We start from the raw sequence: 25,166 nt of genomic DNA, 5'->3' as shown, positions 1-25,166 counted from the left end.
TTGAGAATGCTGTTTTGTTCCTTGTCTTCTGGCTTTAATGGCGCCTGCCAATAGCCCATGATAAGATCAATTGTGGAGAGTTAGACGGCCGTGTCCAGTCAATCAATAGGATCGTCAATCTGAGGCATTGGATAATTGTCGAACTGGGACACAGCATTATGATTGATCAGGTTTTGCCACTAGGACAATTGGCGTGGACCACAAACTTTGTGATGGTTCGATAATGTCTGCTTTTAGCATTTTATCCACCTCTTGGAGGATTATTTCTTTTCAGACCTCAGGGATGCAGTAGGGTTTGAGATCAATGACTTTCCCGGGAGGAGTGCATATATGATGGTAAATCCCCTTCACTCTCCCAGGCTCAGAGCTAAACACCTTGGTGAATTGATCCAAAAGACCTTGGATGTCTTGTTGTTGTGATGGTGGAAGGTCTGCTGATACTAAATTGCATCCATCTGACTCTTCTGACAAGAAACTGACCATTATCACTGAGGAGGATTCCACTAGGTGCTCTTCCCACTCCTTTAAGAGGTTTGAGTAGTACATCTGAGTTTTATGTCTTCTATCGGGTTGGGAGATACAAATGTTGTAAGGGCCATTCTGGTCCTACACTTCATTAGGTCTGTGCCAGTGAGACGACATTTTATGTTCAAAGGTAGGCAGGAGTATTTGGACTTCTGTTCAACAGAAAACAGCTGAGTAATAGTTCCTTTGTCATATTGAGCTTTCTGGTTTTCTTGGGCTTCGGTTAAGTGAATGTTGACTATCTCCCTAACCATAGTCATAGACTCTTTAATCCACTGTGCAGTTTGGGATAACAGTAAGATAGCCTCCTTCCTCTCTTCCCACGTCTCCCTTAACTGGTCTAGGAAATATCTGGGATCGCGCCAATAAAGGAGTTCAAAGGTTTAAAAATCAAGGGAAGCTTGGGGAGCTTTCCTGATGGAAAATAAGGCCCAAGGGTCCATCATATCCCAATTCTTTCCATCAGCTTCTACTAGCTTCCTAAGAACACTTTGAGTGTTTATTGAAACGCTTAACCAGGCCGTCCGTCTGAGGATGGTATACGGAGGGATATACGTCTTCCTGAGTTATGATGGTGTTAATAGTCCTACAATATCCATCCCTGTTCAGGAGCAGGGGATATCTATTATTGGGAAAGGTTATAAAGAGGCAGGAGGAGGGTTATGTGGAGCCATCTTTTGACACAGGGAGCACGTCATGACAATGTTTTTAATGTCAGTGTATATCCCTGGCCAAATGAATTGGCTCACTACTTGTCCCTGGGTTCTTGCTGTTCCCAAGTGTCTGGAATTGAGATGGGCATCGGCGATTTTTAACACAACCCTGCAATGGCTTCTGGGCACTACTATTTGGGATTGAGGGGTTCTCTCACTGGTGGTATCTCCCCTGTATAGTAAGGCCTGGCTCAAAAAAAAAAAGGAAAATATTTCTTTCTGACCTCCTCCTCAGCGATTACTCTGAGGAAGACTTCAGCCAACACAGGGTCATTTTGTTGGACGAATGCCAAATCTGAAATTATCTCAGCTTCTCCCTCCTCAATATTAGGTTTTGGCAACCCTAGGTCTTGGTCAGCTTCCACAAACCTTTTAGACCCTCACTCTGTTGAATTTAACTGTGGTACTTCTATGAATTTGGGGAATAGTGCATTCTCTAGAATTCCCTGAGCAATCTTGTCCTTGTATTTTACATGATAAGCATGTTTACCATTATTCTGGAGTAAAATCTTAATCTCTCCTCTATAGTCTGGGTCAACCACACCGGCCATTACATCCAACCCATGCTTCCAAGCGAGTCCCAATTTGGAAACCAATCAGATGGGTTAGAGGCTGTCTCACTCAATTTTGTGAATTTTAGGGCTCCCAGTTTGTGTGAACTAGGTCAGATCCCACTACTGCCACCATATATAAGGGTGCAGAAGGAGGAAACTGACACACATGTGGCATAGTGATGGCTATAGACTTTTATTTAAGATCAAAGTAAAGCGAAAACCTACCTTTCCCTATATCTATGAGGGGTTTCCCTACCTCAGCTGAAATATTAAGGATACTGTCAGGATGTCCATGCAACTAAAAAGAGTCCACCGTCCTGTGTCAAAACCCTACTTCTGTACCTCACACTTATGACTGAACTAAAGAGGTAGTGGATCTTCCTGGTCCAGAGGAATGACTCCATTCTTCTAGACATTGGATCACAGTTCCAGTTGTTAGGTGGGCTCTTTACCTGAAGGAATGACTCCCTTCCCCAGGTCGCAATCCCTTTGCAAGTTGCAAAGCAAAGTCCCATGTTGTAGTGCCAAAAAACAGTAAAGTTCTCAATTTAACTGAAAAGATAAAGTTCCAGATTAAACATCAACATTCCTTATTGCCCATAGTTCCTTTTTTTTGCTGGATTCCTGGAGAATGCCTCCCTTCTCAAGGTATCTTGTTCTCAGGGTTTTACCCCACACAAAGCCAGGGAGAATGACTCCCTTCCCCCGGACTTTCTTTTCACTGGGTTTCCCAATTTCACAATGCCTGGGGACTGACTCCCTTCCCCTGGTATTTCATGGCTTTAGTTTCACAGTTCACAGCATCAGGGGAATGTCTCCCTTCCCCTGGCCTTTTTCAGGCTGTTTTTATCACAGTTCACAATGCTAGTGGTAATGTTTCCCTTCCCCTGGCCTTTCTCAAATATAAACTTGTTGATGTAGGTCCCCGACCTGGGTTTCTTTAGGACTTCCTTTGGGCAGTCCTGGTTCACTCTCCTGCCAGGTACTGCCAAAACACTCAAACGGTAAGGTTCCTGATAAACCTGGTTCACATGCCTTCCAGGTACTATCATAAAGCCAATTGCTTAAGATATTCTCCTTGGTTATGGTCCCAGATTTTAGGTGGTCCCAGGTCCCAGAAACTCAGTTTGAGGTTTCTCTTGCCTGTTTTTTCCTGTTCCCGACAGCCATTGTACCTTCTGGGACTCTGCCGGTTCTTCTCCGACGGTCGCATGCTTCTCCAAAGTCTTGTTTGGCTTCTTGCATTCTCGTACTGCTTCCGCGGCATCTGCAGCGGCTCCATTTCGCTTCTCTCTGGGCGAGTTCTGCATCTCGCCACAACCGGGTGGCCAGGTTACTGCTTCCACCCGGACCTCCGCTCTTCTGGTTCCTTGGTCTGCCTAGGGACGGTGGATAAAATAGGGATGCTTCTGCTCCTTTGCACGTTTCCCGGTCAGCAGCAGCCTCTCTCCTCTGCGTTGGACCTCCTTTAGACTCACGGATCCTAATGGGAAGGTCTGACACAAAAGGAAGCCCTTCCTCTCTCTTTATGTTGAATGAGCGATGATAGCTAGAATGCTAATTTAAGTTCTTAGAAGGACTCAATGTTCTGCACCTGCTCCTCGTCACAGTACCTGTCAAGGGGATCTTCATTAATTCATCCCTACTCTTCCTCATCTCAGTTTCTGTCAAGAAGACCTTCATTAAGTCATCCCTACTTTTCCTCATCTCAGTAACTATGGGGTATTCAGTCTCACCTATATACATGGAAGTTTGTGGTGTGGAAGTGCGGAATGAGAAGGTGGGTGGTATGGACAGATGGGAGGTAAAGGAAGTGGGTGGAGGGTGAGTGGTATTATACTGTGTTCTCCTGAGATGGTCTCCTTGATCACCAAAGTGGAATCTACCCCCTTGAGATCCTCCTGCTGAGTACTACCTCCAGGGGGAATGTCAGGTAGCAGCCTCATCTCCCTGGCCTCATGGAAAGGGGCACCCCCTCAGGGAGAAGTGACAACATCTCGAGATCCGTCACAAAAGTCAGAGCTACTCTAAGCCTCATGTCTTGAAACATGGCATGGATCAATACAAATTTAGAAGATGGGGATTGGCAAGAGTTCTTAGGCCGCACAAATATATCATCTTGCAGGTAGACCGGTGCCTTGGATCGTGTTCACAAAGCAGGTTATATGACTTATTATAGTCCCGTTTTTATATCTTTGAGGGCAAACCTAGTGTGGGACTGATAACTTGGATCTCATCAAGGCTTCACGTATAATATTCAGAATAAGTATCTATTTCATTAGATATTTTTGGGATTCAAGTAATAATGCAAGGCTTCGTGCAGTGAGGGTACTGTTCATTTATAATATAATTCTGAGACTTGGGTTGGCTGTCATAGTTGAACTAGGTAGGCTTCTAGAGCCCAGGCTACAAATGACAAAAATATTATTCTTTGGCACACATTGGCAATTGGGGAAAACTAATATTCAGTTTGAGCCCCTGGATCTCATTATGGGACTCCAAATTGATGAAGATGGGTTGTGGGGGAATCCGCCATCTCAGGTAGAGGAGTCCACACAGGGAATGCAGGAGTCCTACACATTGCTGTGTTTCTTTACAATGCAATGCAAGGCCAGGGGCCACAAATGGTTGTTTCTAGGCAACCACCAGGTAAGGCCAAAATGTCAAGTTGCAAATAGTATTAGTCTAATTGACTATATAATAGAGCATGTCATATTTTGGGGTAGTTATCGAGGTTAGAAGTAAAACTGAGGCTAGAAAGTGACTATGTTTCCATGATTATAGCTACAAACATTCATATAAATATCTCTGTATAGAGTCTAGGAGGATCATGTAGCAATAGTGTGCTTAAGTGCAATCAACTCAGTGCATAGTGAAAGGCTTATGCATGGATCTCCCGAGGGTACTCCCACATTAGTATTATACGCTGTGTGACAAATCCAGGGTATTTGTCCCTTCTCCGCAAGGGGGAGCCACTGCTTTTGCGCATATGGAGCAGAGCCCACTCAGTCAAACCCTCCCCAGGAGTTTGGGCAAGCAGGACCTTTCTTGCAGCGCCTCCCCTTTAGGTGATAAGGACTCCTGTTCCCATCATAAACTCCATATCCACAAGATATCATCTGCTTATTTGGGGGTAATTAAACTGAATCATACTTCTATCTATTTGCCTCCAGTTAATAGTGACAATGTATAGTCCTCTAAGTGGTGCTGATCTTTATACATGTTTGGCAACTTGGGCTGAACAATACGCCCACTCTCATTCCAGGAAAAAGAATTAAGCACAAGTGACCCTTGACTGGAGGAATAGAATCCCACCGCCGAGGCAAGTCCCAGAGTGGAGGACATCAGCAAAGGGAGCAGCCGCACAGAACCACACAACCGGCTGTAGAGTAGAGGCAAGCAATCATGCCAGGTCCGCCCCAAACAGAAACATGGAGGGCCTGATAAGCAGAGGATGGATTGGAGTCCAGATATGATGGGGAACTGCTTCCCAACAAAGAGAGAACTGATATAGTGATGCAAGCCTCTGACGTGAGAACATCCTGGAGGGGCGGAGCTGCGCTACACGCTGAGCCAACAGTAGTGTGGAGCATAGAGAGAGGAGACGACCCCCGGAAAGGAGACATCCCAAGTGGCTATACAGCCCAAATCGAGATGGGGACGGAAGGATGCCTCACATGGTGGCATGACCATGCTGCAGCCATGGTGGGCCTAGGGTCCACAAACAGGCACCAAGACCAAGGGTGAATGGAGGAACGATTCATCCGCTCTGAAAAGGAAGAACAAAAAGCATCCCTTTAAGACGCCATCCCACTGGAACATACCCAACGACAGAGAAGCTACCAGGGTTGCCCAGGGTGGTGGGAGGCAAGTGGAAGAAAGAGTGAAAGAAGACAAGACTAATTACGGGAGCCCTAGAAACCAGACTTTTGAACATTGGCCAGGGTCAAAGATACCACCCAAGCTAAATGGTCAGAGGAGTCTGGAGAGACCTAGAGAAACAAGAGACATTTTCCAAGTTATAAATGAAGCAAAACTGGAGGATTCTATCACTTAAGCCAAATAATCCCTCCTCTTAAATAGTAATTTCCACGAAAGAAGGATGTCAAAGTGTGTTACGGGAGCCTTAGAAAACCAATTAATGAACAATGGTCAAAGCCAAAGACAATATTTCACAAACAAGTACCAAAGGGGCCCGAAGATCCCAATAGAAACAAGTGACATGTTTTGACCAAGTCATTGGCAAAGGAATAAGGGAAACGTCCCACCTCTTAAAATGAAGACTTTATATTTCTACCATGAACTTCAACTTTTCCTGAAGCACTAAAAGGGGGAAGAGGCAGCTGAAGATTTTTTATTTGATGGATTTTCAAGAACATTTTGTTTTGAAACTCAGCCAGCTATCCCAAGGGATATTACAGTATCCTTGGAAGCTGGAAGCCTAGTGCTCTGGCTTATGTTTCTGTTAGTTCTACTATAGTGGAGGGGTCTGATAGTAACTAGGTTTTGGACTACAGTCTACTTTTTATTGTGACGATGGGCAAGCACTCTTACTTAGTTTTCTAGGTAGAGAAATCCCTCTTAGCAGTGGGGACAGATAGGCATTTTTCTTTTAGATAAATAAAATCCCTTGAAATGTCTTCATTGAGTTTGGCTCGTTCTTTTGCTTCGCCACACCTTGCTATAAATAATTCCCCAGATGACAGTATGCCTTGATTAGAAAAAAACAAGAAGTTAAAGAACTGGGAATGCTCTCCAGATGCATGTGGGTGCAAAAAAAGATTTTAAAAAGCATTAGCCATAACTCACATGATTCATATCAGAATCATGTTGGTACTTACAGTTTAGCAATCTGGATTCCTCTCAATGTTACTCTGGTAATAAATCAGAATGCTAATGAAGGAATTGCAAGTTATGGTACAGATTCCAACGCCCATTTGTTAAAATGCACTAGGACTGGGGTAGTTAGAGCATTGTAGTGCCAAAAGCCTAACCAATCCAAAGGATTGGATTATGTCCTTGTAGATCTTTATCCAAATGGAACAGGGGTTTTGGCACAATTTTTATCCAATGTGTTTAATTGAAAGAATGTTTCATATAGATTCCCCACTGGTTGGAGAGGGGCAGAGATTGCTTCCTTTTTCAAGAAAGGTGATATGGGTTGACCCTCAAACTACCACACAAACAGGATGCTGGGTACCAGTGACTCAGTTGCATTAGGCCTTTTCTTGTCAATTGGTCAACCTGAATAGGCCCATGGGATAGTTAGGGAGAAGAGCTTTGCCCTTCCTTTGTGCTCCTGGTCTTTAAAGGCCTTTGAAAGAGATGCAGAGTAGACTGTATCCCCAATCAAGTTCCAGTAAATCCTTCTCTTCAAGCAGTGTCCAAAGATGAATCATCTAATGGGTGGTGTTTCCCCTTATAAAGGCAAAATGCTATAGAGGATTCCTCCAGAGCAAACCTGTTTAAGAGTCCAGTCCCGGTTGCGCTTGCAAGTGTCCTTTGCCTGCTGAAGTCATACCCAGAGTACCTTGTACAGACACTGCTGTGGAGGACAGGAAGAGTGTGAGCCGTAGAACAATCATACATGGGGGGGACCCCTCTATTGACTGGAGCTTTCTCCTGGGCTTCTCTACCTTTGCCCCTTCCTCTGTCTTCTTACATCAAAAAGACTTCAGTAATTAGAACCCCGGTGAGTGATTACCAATGAAGTGACAAGGCTCTCTCTGAAGCACAAATGCCAGGGGACCCCCAAAGGAGTGTTCGTACCCTGGAGGAATGTGGCAGCCCTTCTCAGGGGATCAAAGAGCTTCGTGTGCCTGACCTAAAATACTTGATCGCATAATTCAAACTAGGCCCTGTCAAGAATGAAATGTGCCACTGACCACTAAGCTGACAATTAAAGGACACTAAACACTCATGGCTACAAAATTTTGCAAACTCAGTAGCCACTAAGGTCAAAACCAAGCATGGCTTATATCAAAGCTTTAATATGCCACCAGGTTTCTGGGGCACTCAATCCTAATATGTTGGACCAGAGGTACAGATGGTTAAAAAAACAACTCTGCCTGTTGGAACTTTGTCTTCCAGACAGCTATGTTCACAAATGAACACGTTAACTTTGAACCTACCCTGGTGCCATTGCAAGGGGCTGCTGTTTGCTGCCAGTATACTGTCTTTGCAAGGTACATGGTTGCTTTATGCTTTTGGGAACATTATGAAGTGGGGGCCTGGTTAGCAGACCTTGCTTTCATAAACAGAATTAGCTGCACCATTGTATTCTCAAAAATCAAAAAAGATCAGGCGTTTACACCTTCACAGATGCCATTCTATCACAATGCCCTGGCAAAAATGTATGGGAAAATTATACTAGGGCATTGGCATCATGTTGCGAGGACATAGATATAATCATGCCTTTACAGAGAGGCTGCTACTGAGGGATACCAACTTTAAATCAAGTGTTCAGACCTCATCTGCTGATCCAAAAATGTTAGTCTGGCTCATCAAACACTTTAGATGAATTTTATCATTTTAAAAACAGCCTTTGACTCTGTACCTTCTGCCAGTTCATGTAGAACCATAAGGCAAATTAGTGCTCCAGTGAATTTGGTGAACACTATTGATTAATTATGCAATGTGTGTGTCGGCCCGGGGAGTATAAAGACCCAAGGTCTGATTCACAGAGCGTTTTCCTATGGGATTGTGCTATTATGAAATGATTCTGTGAATCAGGGTCCGATTCTCTTCCCGGACCCAGCAGACGTTAGACAAGTGTGTGTCTTGCATCCAGTGCTTTTCTCTATCCACACACAAGATATAGCTACAAACATTGCAAAACTATAGGCCAAAGATCTTCCTTGCGTGGGAAGAAATGGCGGATTTTCCCATTTGCAGATGTCACAAGATGCCCAATTTATTATTTATTTATTTATTGTAATTCTTGTTATGCACCACATGTCCCTGGGCCCTTAATATGCCAAAACAACAAAAACAAAACAAACAAAGAAAACCGCAGAAGAGAGAGGTCACTGGATCTAGGTTAAAAAGGTGAGTCTTCATGGCTCTCTTGAAGAGGGGATAATTTTGAACCTGTCGTATCCCAGCTGGCAGGGCATTCCAGAGGAAGCGGCCCTGGACGTCAAGAGAGGTGCCACCAAATTTAGCTGTCTTAAATATGGGGGGAAGAAGAACTGTAGCAGTGGAAGAACAAAGGTTTCTTCCATTGGTCTTAATATTGATGTGTTCAGACAAGTAGGTGGGACTGCTGAAAGATAGGCATTTATGTGTTGTTGTTATGTGTGTTATGCAATGTTTTACAAGAAGCCAGTGTAGCTTCTTTCTGAAGGTGGAGATATGGGTGTGACGAGATTGATTAAAGATGGTACGCATGGCATTTTTCTGAGCCACCTGTAAAGATTGAATGTTGGCGGCAGTGGTGCCGGACAATAGGCTGTTACAATAGTCTAGTCTGGAGTTTATCAACGCCGTAGACAGAAGTGCATAGTTTTCAGCTGTTATAAATGGACGGATGTAATTGATTTGCTTATTAATCAATCCACAGCTAGACCTAATGTTAGAGACATGAGGCTTCATGGATAACTAATCATCTAAAGCAACTTCCAAAGTTCTTACTTTCCTTTGGACAGTAATGACAGTGTCCGCAATTAGGAAGTTGGCATAGTCTGTATCTAGTTTTCTCCAGGTATTCTTGAAGGATACTATCATAAGCTCTGTTGTGTTGTTGTTTAGAGCTAGAGAGTTGCAGGCCATCCAGTCCTGGATGGCTTTGTAGATGTTATTGATGGTATCAACATCGTTCTTGTACTGGCCACTTAGCTGGATGACAACCTGAGTGTCGTCTGAGTAGTTTGTATACTGAACTGCAAGCTAGTTAAGAAGATCAAGAAGAGGTTGAATGTACAAATTAAAAAGCAGCGGCAACAGACAGGAGCCTTGTGGGACACCACAGGTGTGAGAGATAGGAGTGGAGTGATTACTGCCCACGCAAACCATTACCATACAAGGGCCCAGGAAGGAGGCAATCCATTTAGATGCTAGCATGGAGCAGTTTGCGACCTCTCCGAGCCTTGTCACTCGTAAACTATGATCAACTAGATCGAAGGCTGCAGAGAGCTCAAGTAGCATCAGCAGTGTGGCTTGGTTTTTGTCCGCTATGCCCGCTAGGGTGGACTTAAGGTCGAGGATGGCCGTCTCCGTTCCATGACAAGCCCTATAGCCTGACTGTCGAGTACCGAGAATATTGTTTTCTTCAACATGAGCCTGAAGTTGCTTGTATCCTAGTTTGTCCAATATCTTCAATATGAAGGGCACATTGGTCATTGGCCTGTAGTTGTCTTTGTTGGTATTATCTTGATTTTCTTTTTTCAGCAAGGGGGTTATCCAGGCGGATTTGAGCGCATCCGGTACCACACCTTCATCAAAAGAAAGGTTTATCAGCTTAGTAATCCAAGGGACCAGTAAGTTTGTTGATTCCTTGAAGATGTTTGTGGGACAATCATCTCCAGGGCAGGAGGCAGCTTTAAAATCCTGTATTACTTAAAGCACATCCTTTTCTGAATAGTGAGAGAAGGAGAATTGGGGTATTCTACATTGAATGTTATTCAGGTGTGTTATATTTTTCATGGGTAGCGGTGGTGCCACATTGTTAAGGGCTTTATTAATGTTTTTCTTATGGGAAGCGATTTTTGATAAGAAAGCATTGTGGATGTCATGGCACCAATTAGAGTATTTTGTTATATTATTAGATGGTGGTGGCTGGCCCTGAAATTCAGTTAAGATCTTAAACAGCTCACCAACATTGGATTGGGCATTTATAATTCTTTTATTGTAGTGTGTGGCTTTGGCATTGATGATAAGTTTTTTGTATTGTAGTGTGGATTTTTTATAGGCAGCTAATGTATTGTCATTGGGGTTCCTTCTCCAGGATCTTTCAAGAGCGCTTTTTGTTTGTCTAGCCATAACAATATCATTTGAGAATCAGGTATTTTTAATAGCTTCAGACTTGATTCATTTCATCTTCATAGGAGCGAGTTCATTCACAGGTTTTTTGATGATGAGAGTCAGATGATTAACTAAGGCGGAAGAATCAGCAAAGTTGGACATGGGTTGTAGCCGAGATGATAACAGTGATGAAAACTTAGAAGCTGTTATGTTTTTCAAATTGCGCGTCAGTTTTCGCAGGCGCGGATAAGTACTGAGTTTGGGTGGAGGATTAGGTAATGACATTTTAGCCTGGAAGAGAGAGTGATCAGACCATATACATGGTGTAACCATGATGTCAGAGATTTTTGCATTTTGCGACATAAGCCAATCAAGTGCGTGTCTACTTTTCTGTGTGGGAGATTTGATCCATTCTGTTAGACTTATTAAGGTAACGGGGTCCGTTAGACTGAGGCCTACTTTATCAAGTTGGTCGTTAGCCCAGTGGTTAAGATCACCCATGATGATAAGAGGGCTTTTAGTTTTGCAAATTTGTGCTATAAGATTGATTAATTGTTCTTCAAAAAGGGCCATGTCCTTAGGTGGTCAATAGATAGTAAGTACATTGGGAGATGTGTGTGGGGAAGTTTTAATTTTAACCCACAGGGATTCTCAGCCATCAGGTGAATTGTGTGGTAGCGCATGACAATTGAGCCTGGACTTACACATAAGTGCTACTTTGCCTTCTTTGCTTTGGGAGCCATCTGCTCTAAAAAGAGTGTATTCATCAGGGGTTGAAAGTGTTGCTTGGGTGGGCAAGTTGGAGTTGAGCTATGTTTCGGTAATACCGAAAAAATCAGGGTTACAATCATTAACGTGGTCAGCAATTTCTACACCATGTTTATATAGAGAGCAAATGTTTAGCAAGGATAGAGATAGAACTAACAGCAGCGCGATGTTGGAAACAATTTTGCTGTCCCCGCGCATTGTTTTGTCTAGGCACATGATTGGTTCTTGATTGATTGTACACAATGAACTACAACAACAATTGGATTGTTTTGCAAGATTGTGTGCTGAGAGGGGCCTGGTGATAAATGCCACCAAGACAGAATAAATGTCATATATTGTAAAACACTCACCCAGATTGCCTATTATATCGGATGGCACTCTTTTTTACTATTTTGACTATTTGGGATTTAGTCTAAGTGATAAAGTTAAATGTGGGTTCTAAAAAGTGATGCATTTTAATCTAGAGAAGCTGCAGTTGCAGGGAATTTCTCAAGGCCATATGGGCGAAAGGCCCCCAACCAACTATTGATGTTTACATAGCCCAATCAGTAGCAGCAAGCCTTTATGGTGGTGAGCGTTGGGTTTATAATGGTTTTTCATGGGTTAAAAATAGTAAACTAGAATTGGTGCTCCCTTCAAGTATACAGGAAATTCCCTTGCTACTCGAGATGGGCAATTTGGACATTAAATGTAGCCTGGATGAAAGCACTGCTACATTGGGTCATTAAGTGGATCCTTCCTTCTCTCAGTAAAATAAAAGGAGGCTCTGAGGGAAATACTGTATTTATTGCCATGTGATAGATCGTGTTCCTGGTGTGTAATTGTGGGGTGAATGTTTTGGATCTAGTTTATGTTTTGGGATAAACCCTATTGTTTGAAGGTGGGGAGTAAGGCAGTAGAAAAGCAGGTATCTAAGGGCGTCAATGTTCCTCATGAATTCCCATAAGGAATCACTGTAGGCTCGGCCCACTCCAGCACTTAAGTAAGAGTGGCTACATAAGAATATTCCAGGCAATTAAGACTTGATTTGAAAGTTAAGACCACCTGTGTAAAGCAGGAAGACCTACAAGCATGAGTTCCATCATATGACAGAGCAATGTATTTTAAATGTCATCTACGTACCCTCACCGTATCTTCCTTTACAGTTCAATGGAATGGCACAACATATTGGATGGCTTTTGCCCAGCCTGTGCATGAGTTAGAGAAAGTATGGTTCTTTTTTTATTGTTTTGCCCACTTTACCTTAAGCCAGGGAAGCACTGGTTGTTACCGTTATTGAGAAGTTTGGGATTGCAAACAAACAGATGCGATTTGGTGTACTAGGTCAATGCCAAGATTTCAAGTTAGCCGTAGTGTAGTCTGGGAGATAAGAATGAAGATCCTAAATCTAGCATCTCTAAAGACGATCCAGTACCTCATAGTAATAAAATTGAAATGATTGTTAATATTACAATTTCTTGACCATTAATGCAAACTGAATTTGATTTTAGGAAAAAGGCTTAGTTGTTCTTTTTATGAGATTGTGAGATCAAACAATGGTTAATGGTTTTAACATATTTCTATAGTACATGCATTCATGTATTAATATTTGTGATATGCTTGATGGATGCAATTCTGAATTAACATGATAGAAGATGATGATGATGATAATAATCTTCCTGGGGGATTTATAAGCAGGTGGTGGCCAGATCTCATGCATTACGTGCCTTGTATTTGGGACCTGTCTTACATAACTGCCCCGTAGAGTCATTCTTGGAATCCTCCCCTGGCACAGGCCACGCACAGCCCTTGGAATTCCTTTGGCCAAACAAACATTGACTCAGGGTAATCCAAACTTTATGGATTAGGGTTGCGCATAATGTATATCTTGCTCAAACCATTGGGAAGATGCCTCGTTTTCTACTGTCAAATGTCATAATGGATGGCCTGTATTTTGAAAAATTGTATTGCAACTATTGTGTAGCTGTTTGGAGGGGAGAGTGGACCGAAGGTTTTCCCCTCCACTCTCTGCGATTGTTTGACCTAACATTAGTTTTTTTCTTTGCCTTCTGCCTGTGTTTGGTGCAGAATTCTAGTTGCTGGTGTGTTCTTTGAAGATGTCAGTGTGTCACTGACATTGGTCGAGGTTCGGTGTCTCATTGTTTCAGGAGGAGTGAGGAGGTCCTCTGCATTTTATCTCAGTGATGTATCTCAGGTTTATTGGAGTGCCACACCTCGACTCTCCTGGAACTAGAAAGGTCAGACCGTTTGTTTCTCAATGGTGGGAGGCCGGGTCCTCAACTAAGAAAGACTTATCATTCGTAACATGGAATCTAAATGGTCATAACTGTTATAAAAGGTGCAAGAAAGTATTGTCGTACTTAAACAACATGGCCAGTGATGTTGCACTCCTGCAGGAGATGCATCTTCCAGTGGAGCAGGCTGGGAAACTCGCATGGTGATGGGGGACGAGGATGTTTTCATCTTCATAGTGCTCCTGATCTCGGGCTTCATAAGAACCTCACAAATCATGTGTTGTCTACTGCACACGAGGGTGATGGAAGGACGCTCTCAGTGGAGTTTAAGATCCAAGACAGTGTAATTCTTTGCTGCAATGTGTATTCCCTTACTGCAGGCGATGGCCTCTTTTTCCACGGGGTGTTGCAGCATTTACACAGGAACGGGAGGGTCGCTTGTTGATGGGCAGTCATTTCAACCAAGTGTTTGAGCTGGTCCTAGATAGGTCTTGGGGCAGACGGCAATAACCGTTCCCCAGCGACATGGTGAGGGCAATTAACATTTTAATTCAAGAGCATACACTATGCGAAGTGTGGACTAAGTCATACCCCAATAGAGACTACACGTGCTACTCCTCCATACATGAATCATACTTAGGCTGGACCTCTTTCTAATTCTGACCACTGTGGTGCAAAACATCACTGGCAAACAGATTGGGAACCAATTTCAGATCCTGCCCCTGTATATATAGATCTTGCCACAAGTCACCCCCTAACCCGCGGGGAAAGGGCGCGGGGTGTTGGCGGCCCGCTGCTGATTTCTTTGTCCCTGGAGGGACGCCGTACTCCTGGCCACGCCCCCTCACCTACTTCTGCCGCGGACCCCAGCCCGAACGGGTGAAGCCCGCGGGGAAAGGGCGCGGGGTGTTGGCGGCCCGCTGCTGATTTCTTTGTCCCTGGAGGGACGCCGTACTCCTGGCCACGCCCCCTCACCTACTTCTGCCGCGGACCCCAGCCCGAACGGGTGAAGCCCGCGGGGAAAGGGCGCGGGGTGTTGGCGGCCCGCTGGGGGTGTTAGGGGGTGTTAGCGGCTCCGCTCCGCGGGGGATCTGACCCACTAGACTGGACTGGACCAGCCTGGATTGGATTGGATTGGGCTTGGCTTTTGTGGTGAGTCTGCTGTTGGGGTGAGCCTTAGGTGGGTCTCAGCGTTGGGGGAGCTGCACAGCTACGAAACAAACTTTGAGTGCCTTGGAACTTTTCTGTTCTTCTTGGAGCGGTCACGCAGGGCTTTCCACTATTCAATTCACATGATGGTTGGCCCTCCTAGGGACCCCTCCCTAGGAGCTTCGGACGAAGGAGAAATCTCTTCCCCTTTCTCCCCCCACCATCTGCTTCAATCCACTCTTCTTTCGAGAATCCAGGGTACTCCGGTCCCTCAGGCAGATCGCAAACCTATTGTGGGAAGAAGAATGAAAAGGGGTTTGCAGTGCACGGCTCCGGGGGCTGTGCAGGGAAGCGGAGCGTGTAACGGTAGTCTCTGTGGGAGTGGAGCACCTTTGGACACTGCCTGTGGGATAAAGAGTGCCGTAGAAGGAGCCTTTGGGGAGCCTTTATCTTTATATGCCCCCATCCACAGCCTGTTGGCAGGCCCTCTATCTCGGCCCTTTGGGACTTGTGGCACCATGCTGCCCCCTCCCCCAACTATCAGCTCGGCATGTTCCGCCCGGGAGGGATCTGCTTCTCCCTTAAACCTGCTTACTCCCGGCGGGGGTTTTGACTGTGTGGCCTCTGCTGATCTTCTGAATAATCTGGCTAATGGCTGTAAGAGAATCTCAATGGGCATAATGAAGTTGACCAGTGGTCCTGCTGGTGGTCCTGCCCCTGTGCCGCTGAACCTGCTGACCCCACCCTTGGTCCCTTGCAGCATTCCCTTTTTGGAACTGGCCCCCCTTCATTCAACCTCTGGCCCAGGCCCTGATACCCAAGTTCTGCACCCGACACTGGTTTTTCCCGAAGTATACTCATGTCCGCCTCCCGTGCCCATGACTCTGGATGCCGGCGGTGTGGCTATTGATGGTTTGGGGCCGGGCGTGGAGGTGAAGCCCAGCTCTCCACCCTGCCCTGGGAGCCAGCATATGCGCGGGGCTGGCTCTCTGTCTTGTCTTAGCCCTCTTAGGTCTTCCAAACCCCCCTTGAAAGGAGTACACTCCCCTTCAGTTCCACCTTCCATCGACTCCACCAAGCCGCAAAGTTGTCCCTGTCACCTCCTGCTCCCTGAGCTGGCTGAGGTCAAAAACCTTCTTCTTGTCCTGATTAAGAGGTTGTTGGGGGACAAAGGGGAAGGAGGTGTGGGAAGGGAAGGAATGGGTTCTCCAGGGGTCGGCCCAGGCCGAACGACTCCTGGCTTTGCAAAAGGAAACCATTCCTCGTACCCTGGACTGCCCCATGCCTATGTGGTTAGGCCTCCCCCTACTTTGAGGAGCCGACCAGAGGCAGCCCTCTCCCTAGCACCCCCCGAACGAAGGGAGACCAGTGAATGCACCGGATGTACAGACTTGGGGACCGAGTCCACACCATTGCGGAAATCCGTTAGGAGAGCCCAGGGCCCTTCACGCCGAGCGGGGAGGGAGGCCGGTGCCACAACCCCTGGCCTCTTTAAGCCTCTGTCTGGGCACCATTTACGTAAAGGTTGCAGTAGCTATAGGCTGTTCCTCCATGGTGTCCCAAAACTATCCATCGATTCAAGAGAACCAAGGGATGCCCTTCGGAATAAATGTCTTCATTGGCTGTGGACAGTGGGGGAATGTGGGTTTGTGTCCGGGGGCTCTTTGTTGGAGTGTATCAGACTGCCCAACTCCTCAGGAAAGTTGGATACTGTTAAATTAGTCTTTGGGGACGGCCAAATGGCAAGGGCCGTCTTGGAAAAGTGTAATGGTCACAGGCAGTCTTGGAAAAGTGGCATTACAGCCAGTTTATCTCCCATTCACGCCCACGTGTGGCACACCGTGGACACTCCTGGCAACAAGCCCCTCTCAGGGGCTAACCTGACCACCTTGGGTCTGAGGCGGTCTAGAAACCACCAGGGGTTAGGGGCGGGCGGGGCCTGACCACCTGTTTAGCAATCTGTTTGGGGCCTTTATTAGGGGGGCGGTCTTTTGCAATGCCAGAGGTGCCATGGGAAATGGTTGAAGTAAGGGGTTGGTGGGTTTAGACCATTGTCTCAAAGATCTGTCTAGGGTCTCTTTTGGAGGGGGTGGCTTGTTCATATTGCCCTATTGTTTTCCTTAATGTTGTTTCTCTGTAACTCTGTTCCCGATTTGCATCTTTATTTCTAGAATTGTTTTTGCAGGATGTACTTTGATGGTCTTTTTTTTGGCCGAATAAAGGTGTTTGACTGACTGACTGTCACCCCCTAACCACATTCTTCACCTGGCGCCTCAATACTATCTACCTACAGGGTAAAAGATCCCGATTAGAGAGGAAATAGACCAGTTTATAAGGGTAAACATGAGCGAGGAGTAGGCAACTTGACATCATCTGGGGATGCCTTTACTGGCTACTTCTGAAGATGCTTCATGGCAGTGATGAGTCATTATAGGAGAGAAGGGAGGAAGACCAGAGACTGGAGCGGAATGCATGTCAGCTAGACAGATTTTTGGAGGTGGAAAGAATGAATTTTCACATGACAAACTGCTGACTGATAGAATTTAATCCAAATAATTCTGAAAAAAGGATATAAGCAGCACACTGCTGGCCCACAGACCAGGGTGTATGGACAGTGAGAACATGATACCAGCCCCCCCCCCCCCGAATGTTAAATGGCGATGTGACATGTGTCCCAGTGAGAATGAGGCAATTTGTGGATTTCTACTGCAGGCTTTGCACTTGTGAGGCAGTCACTGAGCTTGCAACCACCCACACATTCCAAGATGAGATGATTCCTCCACAGCTGGACAAAGATGACATTCCACTGCTGGAATGCCCCTGCCAGAAACAAGTGCAGGGCTGAATAATAGGAGGACCCGGGAGCGAGCTGACCTTCCTGGCGAGTTCTTCAGAGGATTGGGTGAGTGCGCCTTGGACCTGCTGCACACAATCCTGCGTGAGTCCATCTCTGCGGAAAAAAAAAAATCCTGCCTCACTCTGTCATTCTACAATCAGCCTCTGTCCTAAAGAGGCAATGCCCCTGCTGACATTGGCGATTATAGGTCTGTCTGTCTGCATTAAGTGTGCCAATGACTGAGGTGTTTGCTAAGTTTCTGCCCGGATAAGCCACACATGAAAACCAGAGCTGTTTCCTCACCAATCAGAATGTGAGAGGGAAGGTTGCTAAAGGACATGCTTCATGGAAGTTGCAGCTGGGAACCTGTGCCCAGGGTATCATTGGATGTGGAAAAGGCCTTACACCTGATGGGAAATGGATCCCTCTTCATAGCCTTGGGCCGAAGTAGAAGGGGATGATAAGACACTATACCTCCCCGATAGCCTCTGTGCAGACAAATACCTTCATTTGAAGCCTCTTTGGCCTGAAAAGAGTGATAAAGCAATGGTGCCCACTGTCTCCCATTATAGTCATTCTGGGACATTGGCGGTAAGAATGAGCACTGTGGAAATAGATAGGGTGACCTTCCTGGGCACCACAGCAGAAACTCTGACTTTTGACTGATGACTTGAGGCTGGTAGTGAATAATGTAACAACCTCCTTAAAGAGTATCCTGGAGGTGGTTGGGCAGATACTGGGTTAAATGGAGCAAGTCAGAGGGACCTGGAATGGCTGCTAACTCATGAGGGATGGGTGCCCTGATGCTCGAGCAGGAAAGATGCCTCGATGGATTGGGGTGTCCAGGAATGCCAGGCCGAGATCCTACACCGAGCCTATGGGACAGCACTTGTTTAACAGGGGCCAGGCAGACTGACACCTTCTGGGCAAGTGAACACGCCACTAGAATACTACGAAACATGGTAAAAGGTTCTGAAAGGCTGGAGCCTTTCTGGGATGGGGTGAGTGTACATTTATCAGGTGCTAGGCAAGCAAGTACACAATACTGAAAGGTTCATTTGGGGAGCAAAGGGTGACAGGATTTTGACACACATGGGGAGAGAGTGTGGGTTCAGGGGGTGACCATGTTGGGCTGTAAATTGATGTTGTGTTTACTGAGGTCGGAGACATATCCCTCCCTGTATGGCTGGAGATATGATATAAAATATGCACATACCATGGAGAAAACTGTACACAGGTAGATTTACGTATGTGGTGAAGAAGTCCCCATGGATCTGGGCACCATTTGAGGAACCTATTGTGTGAATTTAAGATACTATTGTCTATGATGCGACTTGGTCACTTCCAATCCCCATTTCATATTTTGTTGTGTGCATTGATTTATCCTCATCTGTGATGTTACCCCCTCATGTCAAACCATGTTACCTACATTGTTCTGTAGTGTAGCAAATTAAACATTGGAATGATACGAAAATCCATGCATTTCAGCTGGAACACCAAATCACTTCAAGCAGCCAAACAACACTAAAGTTGCCTTTGTTTCCCAATTAATGTGGTTTCCTACTGACCTCTGCACCCTGCACGGGCTGGGCTGACTACAGTACACCATAGTGTTCAAGTTTCTGTTTCTGGTCCATGACATTGGGGATTTTATAATCCAGTCTCACCTGGCCCCTAATCCAGACTGTCCCATCTAAAGCACCTTGTGCTGGAGATGCTCCTGATAAAACAAGCACTGACAAAGTCTATGGTTTTGGCTTTATTTAGGCACAGGAGAGACATTTCCCTGGCACTGCCATGATGGTACTATCTGGTCATAAGATGTCAACAGCTGGCAAATGGTGCTATCCCCTGGGAATATTATGACAGTGCCTGGCAAATTTCTATCTAATGACTATACAAGAGTCAAAACTATTAGCTTTGCTATTGCTTGTTATTAACAGGAATCCAGTGAAAGGAACAGATGCAAGGACACACATACTGATTATTAATCAAGTGCCTGAAAGCGGACTTGCTTGAGACATTTTTATTACACCAAGAGCTGGTCTGCAATTGCAAATATGCCATTATCTAATAGAAGACTGTTTGGAAATTATGAAGGCTGCCCGTTGAAAGTACAGATTTAGCTCAAACAGATCCTGGGGTAGGGATGTTTTAGATGGGGAGGGGCAGGTAATGGTTGAGAATGGTTAGCATGGCCATGAGTGGTCAATGGGTGGATACATATGCACACACTATACACAGCATGTGTGTGCCCCCTAGCATCACATCTCTCTCCTACCTTCACTTCCCATGACAATAGTTGTAACGTAGAGGCAGCACTTAAAAACACCACTAAATTCTTTATCCGATTGTTTAACTGTTACACTCAAGAGTCAACACTAGAACGAATTGAAAACTGACTGTATGAACATAGTTTAAAATGCTATACTTTGTTTTCTCAGATATGCTTGTAACTGTGCTCTTGGCAAGAAAAACAAAATAAAGTGTGTAAAAAAACACCACTAAATTGCCATATTCTGATTGCAGAGCTTTCGGGTTTGAAGAGGCAAAGTGTGAAAAGGCCATTCCGTGCTGTTTTTTCCACTTGAATCCTGAAACCGGTGCTTTTTTCTGTCCCAGTTAAAAAAAAGAAAAACTACAAGTCGTAGAATTTCAAGCAAAAGCTGGGCCGGATAGCCTTTTCAGACCTCACACATGGCAATGGGCAACTCGAGAGCGCTGTGATTCTGGCCACTCTGCAACTTTAAGAGGTTTCGAGATTTGAGCTCAGCTTGCAATATCAGTGAGCTCAAACATACTCCAATAAAAAATAGTTTGATTTGTCTCCATCTGCTACACAACAGTTAGGGTGGTATATTGTGACTTGCCCCCAGCCCGTTCCACTCCACCAACCCACTCCAATCTCTGAAAGAGGGCAAAATGAAAATAAATGGAGTTGCTGTAAATATTTCAGGCAGGATTATGAGAAATGCTATGATATGACACGTGGCCAAACACAAGGCAGTCGAGAGAAAGGTGTGCATAGGCTTATACAAACTAGGAATTCAGTGCACTAAATGCAGGCAACACATTTGCATTACACAGTGAAATAATCAAGCACTTGGAAGTATTTACTTTTTAAAAGATGCCACCATACAAGTGTCCAAGCATCACAGTAACAACATTGGCTACTAATCAATAATTCTCTTTCAAGAATCAATATTGTAGCTTTTCTAATCCATCGTCCACAGAAGGCTGTGAACAATAATTGCCAAAGATATTGGGGTACTGAAGGTCAGGTATGAATAAGTCATTTTGATATTTCATTGGATTCATCGTATTTATTGAGAAACAAAGTGATGGCCACGTAATAAAAATGAATGCATTCCCTCAATAAAATGGTGGAACGCTGCTCATAAACAATTACAAATCAAAACGTTGCCTTGTACCCAAAAAACATGTCTGGATCACCACATTTCAAGGTGGGAAATCTGCCTTATATAATAGTCAAATGCAATCACATTAACTCTTAGGGGACTGCTTAGAAACAATACTGGCAGGCCAAAGTTACAGGATACTGCTTGATAAAGATAACCCAAAAAGATCCCAGTGGTTGTGTTTTGGGTAGAAAGGGCAGGTACTGGGCGGAAATAGCAACAGGAATTGGTATGGCCATGGACGGGTAAATAACCAAAGAACAACTACAAATCGTGTGTCCCTCCTCACATGCCATCTCCTTCCTACCTGTACTCCAATGGTTTTGGTTTACAGGTAGCGCGGAGCCACCAAATTAGAACCAAACTGAAAAGAAGAGTCTCCAGAACATTCTACAAAATGATGCTAAAAACCCTCCATGATGAAGTGCCTCCTGATATTAAAATATTAAAATAATGTGCCATGCTGCAGTGATTCTGAAGAACAGGTTTTGTTGGGATTAGACAATTGAGTCAAATAAGTAAACATGTGATCATCTATCTTTAAAAGTAAATACTGACAACAGTCATCATCCTTGTGTTGCAAAAATTGCCACTAAGTTTTTAATACCCTGCAAAGTAGTTTAGGAATATTGGGATTTTTTTTCTCGAAAACCAAAGGCATCCACCTATGTCATAATGAAAAAACATGAAAGACGTATCCTTTTGGGGGCGTCCACTCAAGGTGGGGCACACTGTCCTGGTCACATTCAGCCAATCCTCCCCTGTAACTGATTTACCCTAGCAGATGCTTTAGTTAATTTTTATTTATATTTTTACTATTTTAAGACGTCAATTGAGTTCTTGTTTACACAGCTGACAGCACTTGACATCAGTGAAATGGAGCATACAAACAGCACCACAAAACAGATGAAAAACAAAAAATAAAACACCAAGCATACTGGAAGCATGATTAAGGAAAACAAATGCCCTGCAAAGTCCGTTTCTCCATTTGCGTTTGAGTGAGTCAGTGAATTGTTCATCCTTCTCCTGCACCAGGAATCCAAAGACCCTCTGTAACCATTGCCTAACTCCCACTGATACCCACCTCAAGGTTGTTGTTCTTGCTGGGGCCTGGGTAGGGAGGATGTGTCCACCTCGAATGAAGAGTGGGATTGTATCCATAGGTGCAGGAATCGAAGCAGATGTTTTGCGCCAAGAAGATGGTATCTCACTACCCTATGACAAAAAGAGACTTTAGTTTTAGGTCTGCATGCACGCATTACTGAGACCTTCGAAAACAGCCTCAGTGACATCTAGAAGCATTTTGATCAATCCTCCTGAGGACGTGTTTAAGAATCGCAGCTGAGGAGGCAGATTCAATTTAATCTTCACTTAACTTGAAACCACAGGGGTACACAAATCAGGTCACAATTTCCAGGGTTCCAATCAACAATGCGAGGATTAACATTGAACATTCACACTGGGTTCATCTGCTTTGAAATGCGAGGGTTCTAGGCTTCTGGTAACCCAGACCCATTAGACGTTATTGATGGATCACCGGAGAGTCGCAATCGCTGCTCTATAAACTGCACACTTTTGTGTTGTCTATTTTAACTTTCTGTGATTTTTGTCAGAGCTGCAGGCATGACACTATTATTTGGGTCAAAAGTCACCTGATGTCCCTTTGATATAACCAATGGGTAAAAGTACACAATGTCAGATCTAGTACTCCTTGGATTTTGGGGAAATCTATATCCTACAAAAGCTATTAGCAAATGAGGTCCATGCAATTCCTTTCGTGTATTAATTGCCTACAAATGTAACTACTAGGGACTGCAGTACAACAATCTGTACAATCAATCTCATTCTCCTCACCACACCCAAGCCTCCCCGTGCAGACCCCTATTTCCGATCTTCCTCCACAGTTGCTCCCATGTTCTGGAATGATTTACCGCTTTCTGTCCACTCCTCTTCTCTATCCACTCTTCATTCCTCTCTCAAAGCTCATTTACAGATGTCACAATAATTGTTGTTTCTACATCACTATCAGTATGCTGTGCCTTTATTTGTATTGCCTGCGCTTTGGCGGAAGCACTATACAAGTTCAATAAATGAAATTAAATGAAACAAAGGAAGTAAAGTCTATTGTCAGACTTCTATGACATTCTCGACAAAGACCATCAAAATAGCAGCCGAGGGCGGTATGAAACCCAATTACATAACGGCGCACAACAGAACACAACGCATCTCAAAATAACCACTTGGGTCAGAATGTGGACGGAGGACCAGCTAGAGATCAACTGGCCGCAATCCAGTAGAAAAAGAACTTGATTTCATCAAGAACTTATTTTAAAAAACTTGTAGGAGGCACAATAGGAAGTGGAGTATCAATCTTTCGCCGGAGGTAATAGGTGCTGAATGGAATAATAGCATATGGAAATTGAGAATCATGTGAATATATCCCCAGGGTAAATAATGTGCCCCATGTCTCGCTGCAAGAGCAGGCCCTTAGGCGTGTTAGGCGAGTCCTGAGAAACGATTGGCCAGAAAATGTCAAGCCCTATAGTTTATTTGGAGGTACATGGCTCCAATGAACTCTCGAAATGTTGAAATTTTGTAGACTCTGCCAGAAACCTACAGAGGTGCAGGTCTGCACACCTGTAGGTAAAATCGCAGTCACCCCTACAACTCTGCCTTCTTATTGACTTAAAAACAATCTCACTTTTCCAACCCAAATTCAAATCTGTGGTCTGCAGACTACACAGATCTCTCAAACTGTTGAACCTTCTTCAAAAACCCAGAGAGCTTCTTAACAGAAGGAGAAAATATGCAACATTACCCACACATCATTTGTATTTTCAGAGCACTGTTGTACCAGGACCCCAAATCCAGCTTCACCCCACGCTTTCCTTTTCCTTCCTTTATTCTGCCTTTCTGGACCCTCTGTTTTCAAGTGTTAGTATGCTTCTTTGCACTAACACCTGCACCACAATTCACCGCGATGCGCCTGGAGCCTAATGACTCTGGGAGGGGATTCGGGCAGCTCCATGGGTCAGAGGACGCCACTGAACCATGTCATGGATGGATTGCTTGGGTCTGTTCACTCACAGCTGCGCTGGCACTGCTGGTTCTTCTATCTGTGGGATACTGAAATGCAGATATTCATGACAGACATAGGGATTGTGTAAACCGCTCATGTCATGGATGGATTGCTTGGGTCTGTTCACTCACAGCTGCGCTGGCACTGCTGGTTCTTCTATCTGTGGGATACTGAAATGCAGATATTCATGACAGACATAGGGATTGTGTAAACCGCTCATGTCATGGATGGATTGCTTGGGTCTGCTCACTCCCTCACAGCTGCGCTGGCACTGCTGGTTCTTCTCTATCTGTGGGATACTGAAATGCAGATATTCATGACAGACATAGGGATTGTGTAAACCGCTCATGTCATGGATGGATTCTATGGGTCTGTTCACTCACAGCTGCGCTGGCACTGCTGGTTCTTCTATCTGTGGGATACTGAAATGCAGATATTCATGACAGACATAGGGATTGTGTAAACCGCTCATGTCATGGATGGATTGCTTGGGTCTGCTCACTCCCTCACAGCTGTGCTGGCACTGCTGGTTCTTCTCTATCTGTGGGATACTGAAATGCAGATATTCATAACTGACATAGGGATTGTGTAACCTCCCATTTGCCACCATGACTCGGTTCTGACCTTAACCTACCACATAATATACAATAAGCCTGTCAAGAATATTGATGCAGTAAAATGTTGAACTGCATGCCTACGGGTTGCCTGGCAACATATTAGGCAGTGAAAGCAAATGGGGAGTCTGTGCATTAACAGTGGAAGCATGAACCTCCCTTATGTAAGCCTCCATTAGTGCAGTTCTTCTCCAAGGCTAGTTAAGAGACAAAGCTATACATTGGCCCACTGGTCTGGTAGCAAGGATGAGTCTGCTGTGTAATGTTACGCCTAATATCAGCCGTTTTTACCCCTATTGAAGATGGTGCAACTT

At 44.8% G+C, this 25,166-nt stretch overlaps 1 protein-coding gene across 1 annotated transcript in view; it reads right to left on the bottom strand.

The window, feature by feature from the left end:
* The window catches only part of LOC138513998 (lysosomal alpha-glucosidase-like), a 1,078,298-nt gene that overhangs the window by 282,807 nt on the left and 770,325 nt on the right, over nucleotides 1–25,166 (bottom strand). The window contains exon 19 of the mRNA XM_069629222.1: nucleotides 22,244–22,374. Coding sequence (XP_069485323.1) covers nucleotides 22,244–22,374 — 131 coding nt within the window. The remainder of the gene's footprint in view (nucleotides 1–22,243; nucleotides 22,375–25,166) is intronic.

This window comes from Ambystoma mexicanum, chromosome 12, assembly GCF_040938575.1.
Source record: "Ambystoma mexicanum isolate Mex_15411 chromosome 12, UKY_AmexF1_1, whole genome shotgun sequence".
NCBI lineage: Eukaryota > Metazoa > Chordata > Amphibia > Caudata > Ambystomatidae > Ambystoma > Ambystoma mexicanum.
The sequence above is the reverse complement of the archived record's forward strand: the minus strand, read 5'-3'. Positions and strand labels throughout refer to the sequence as shown.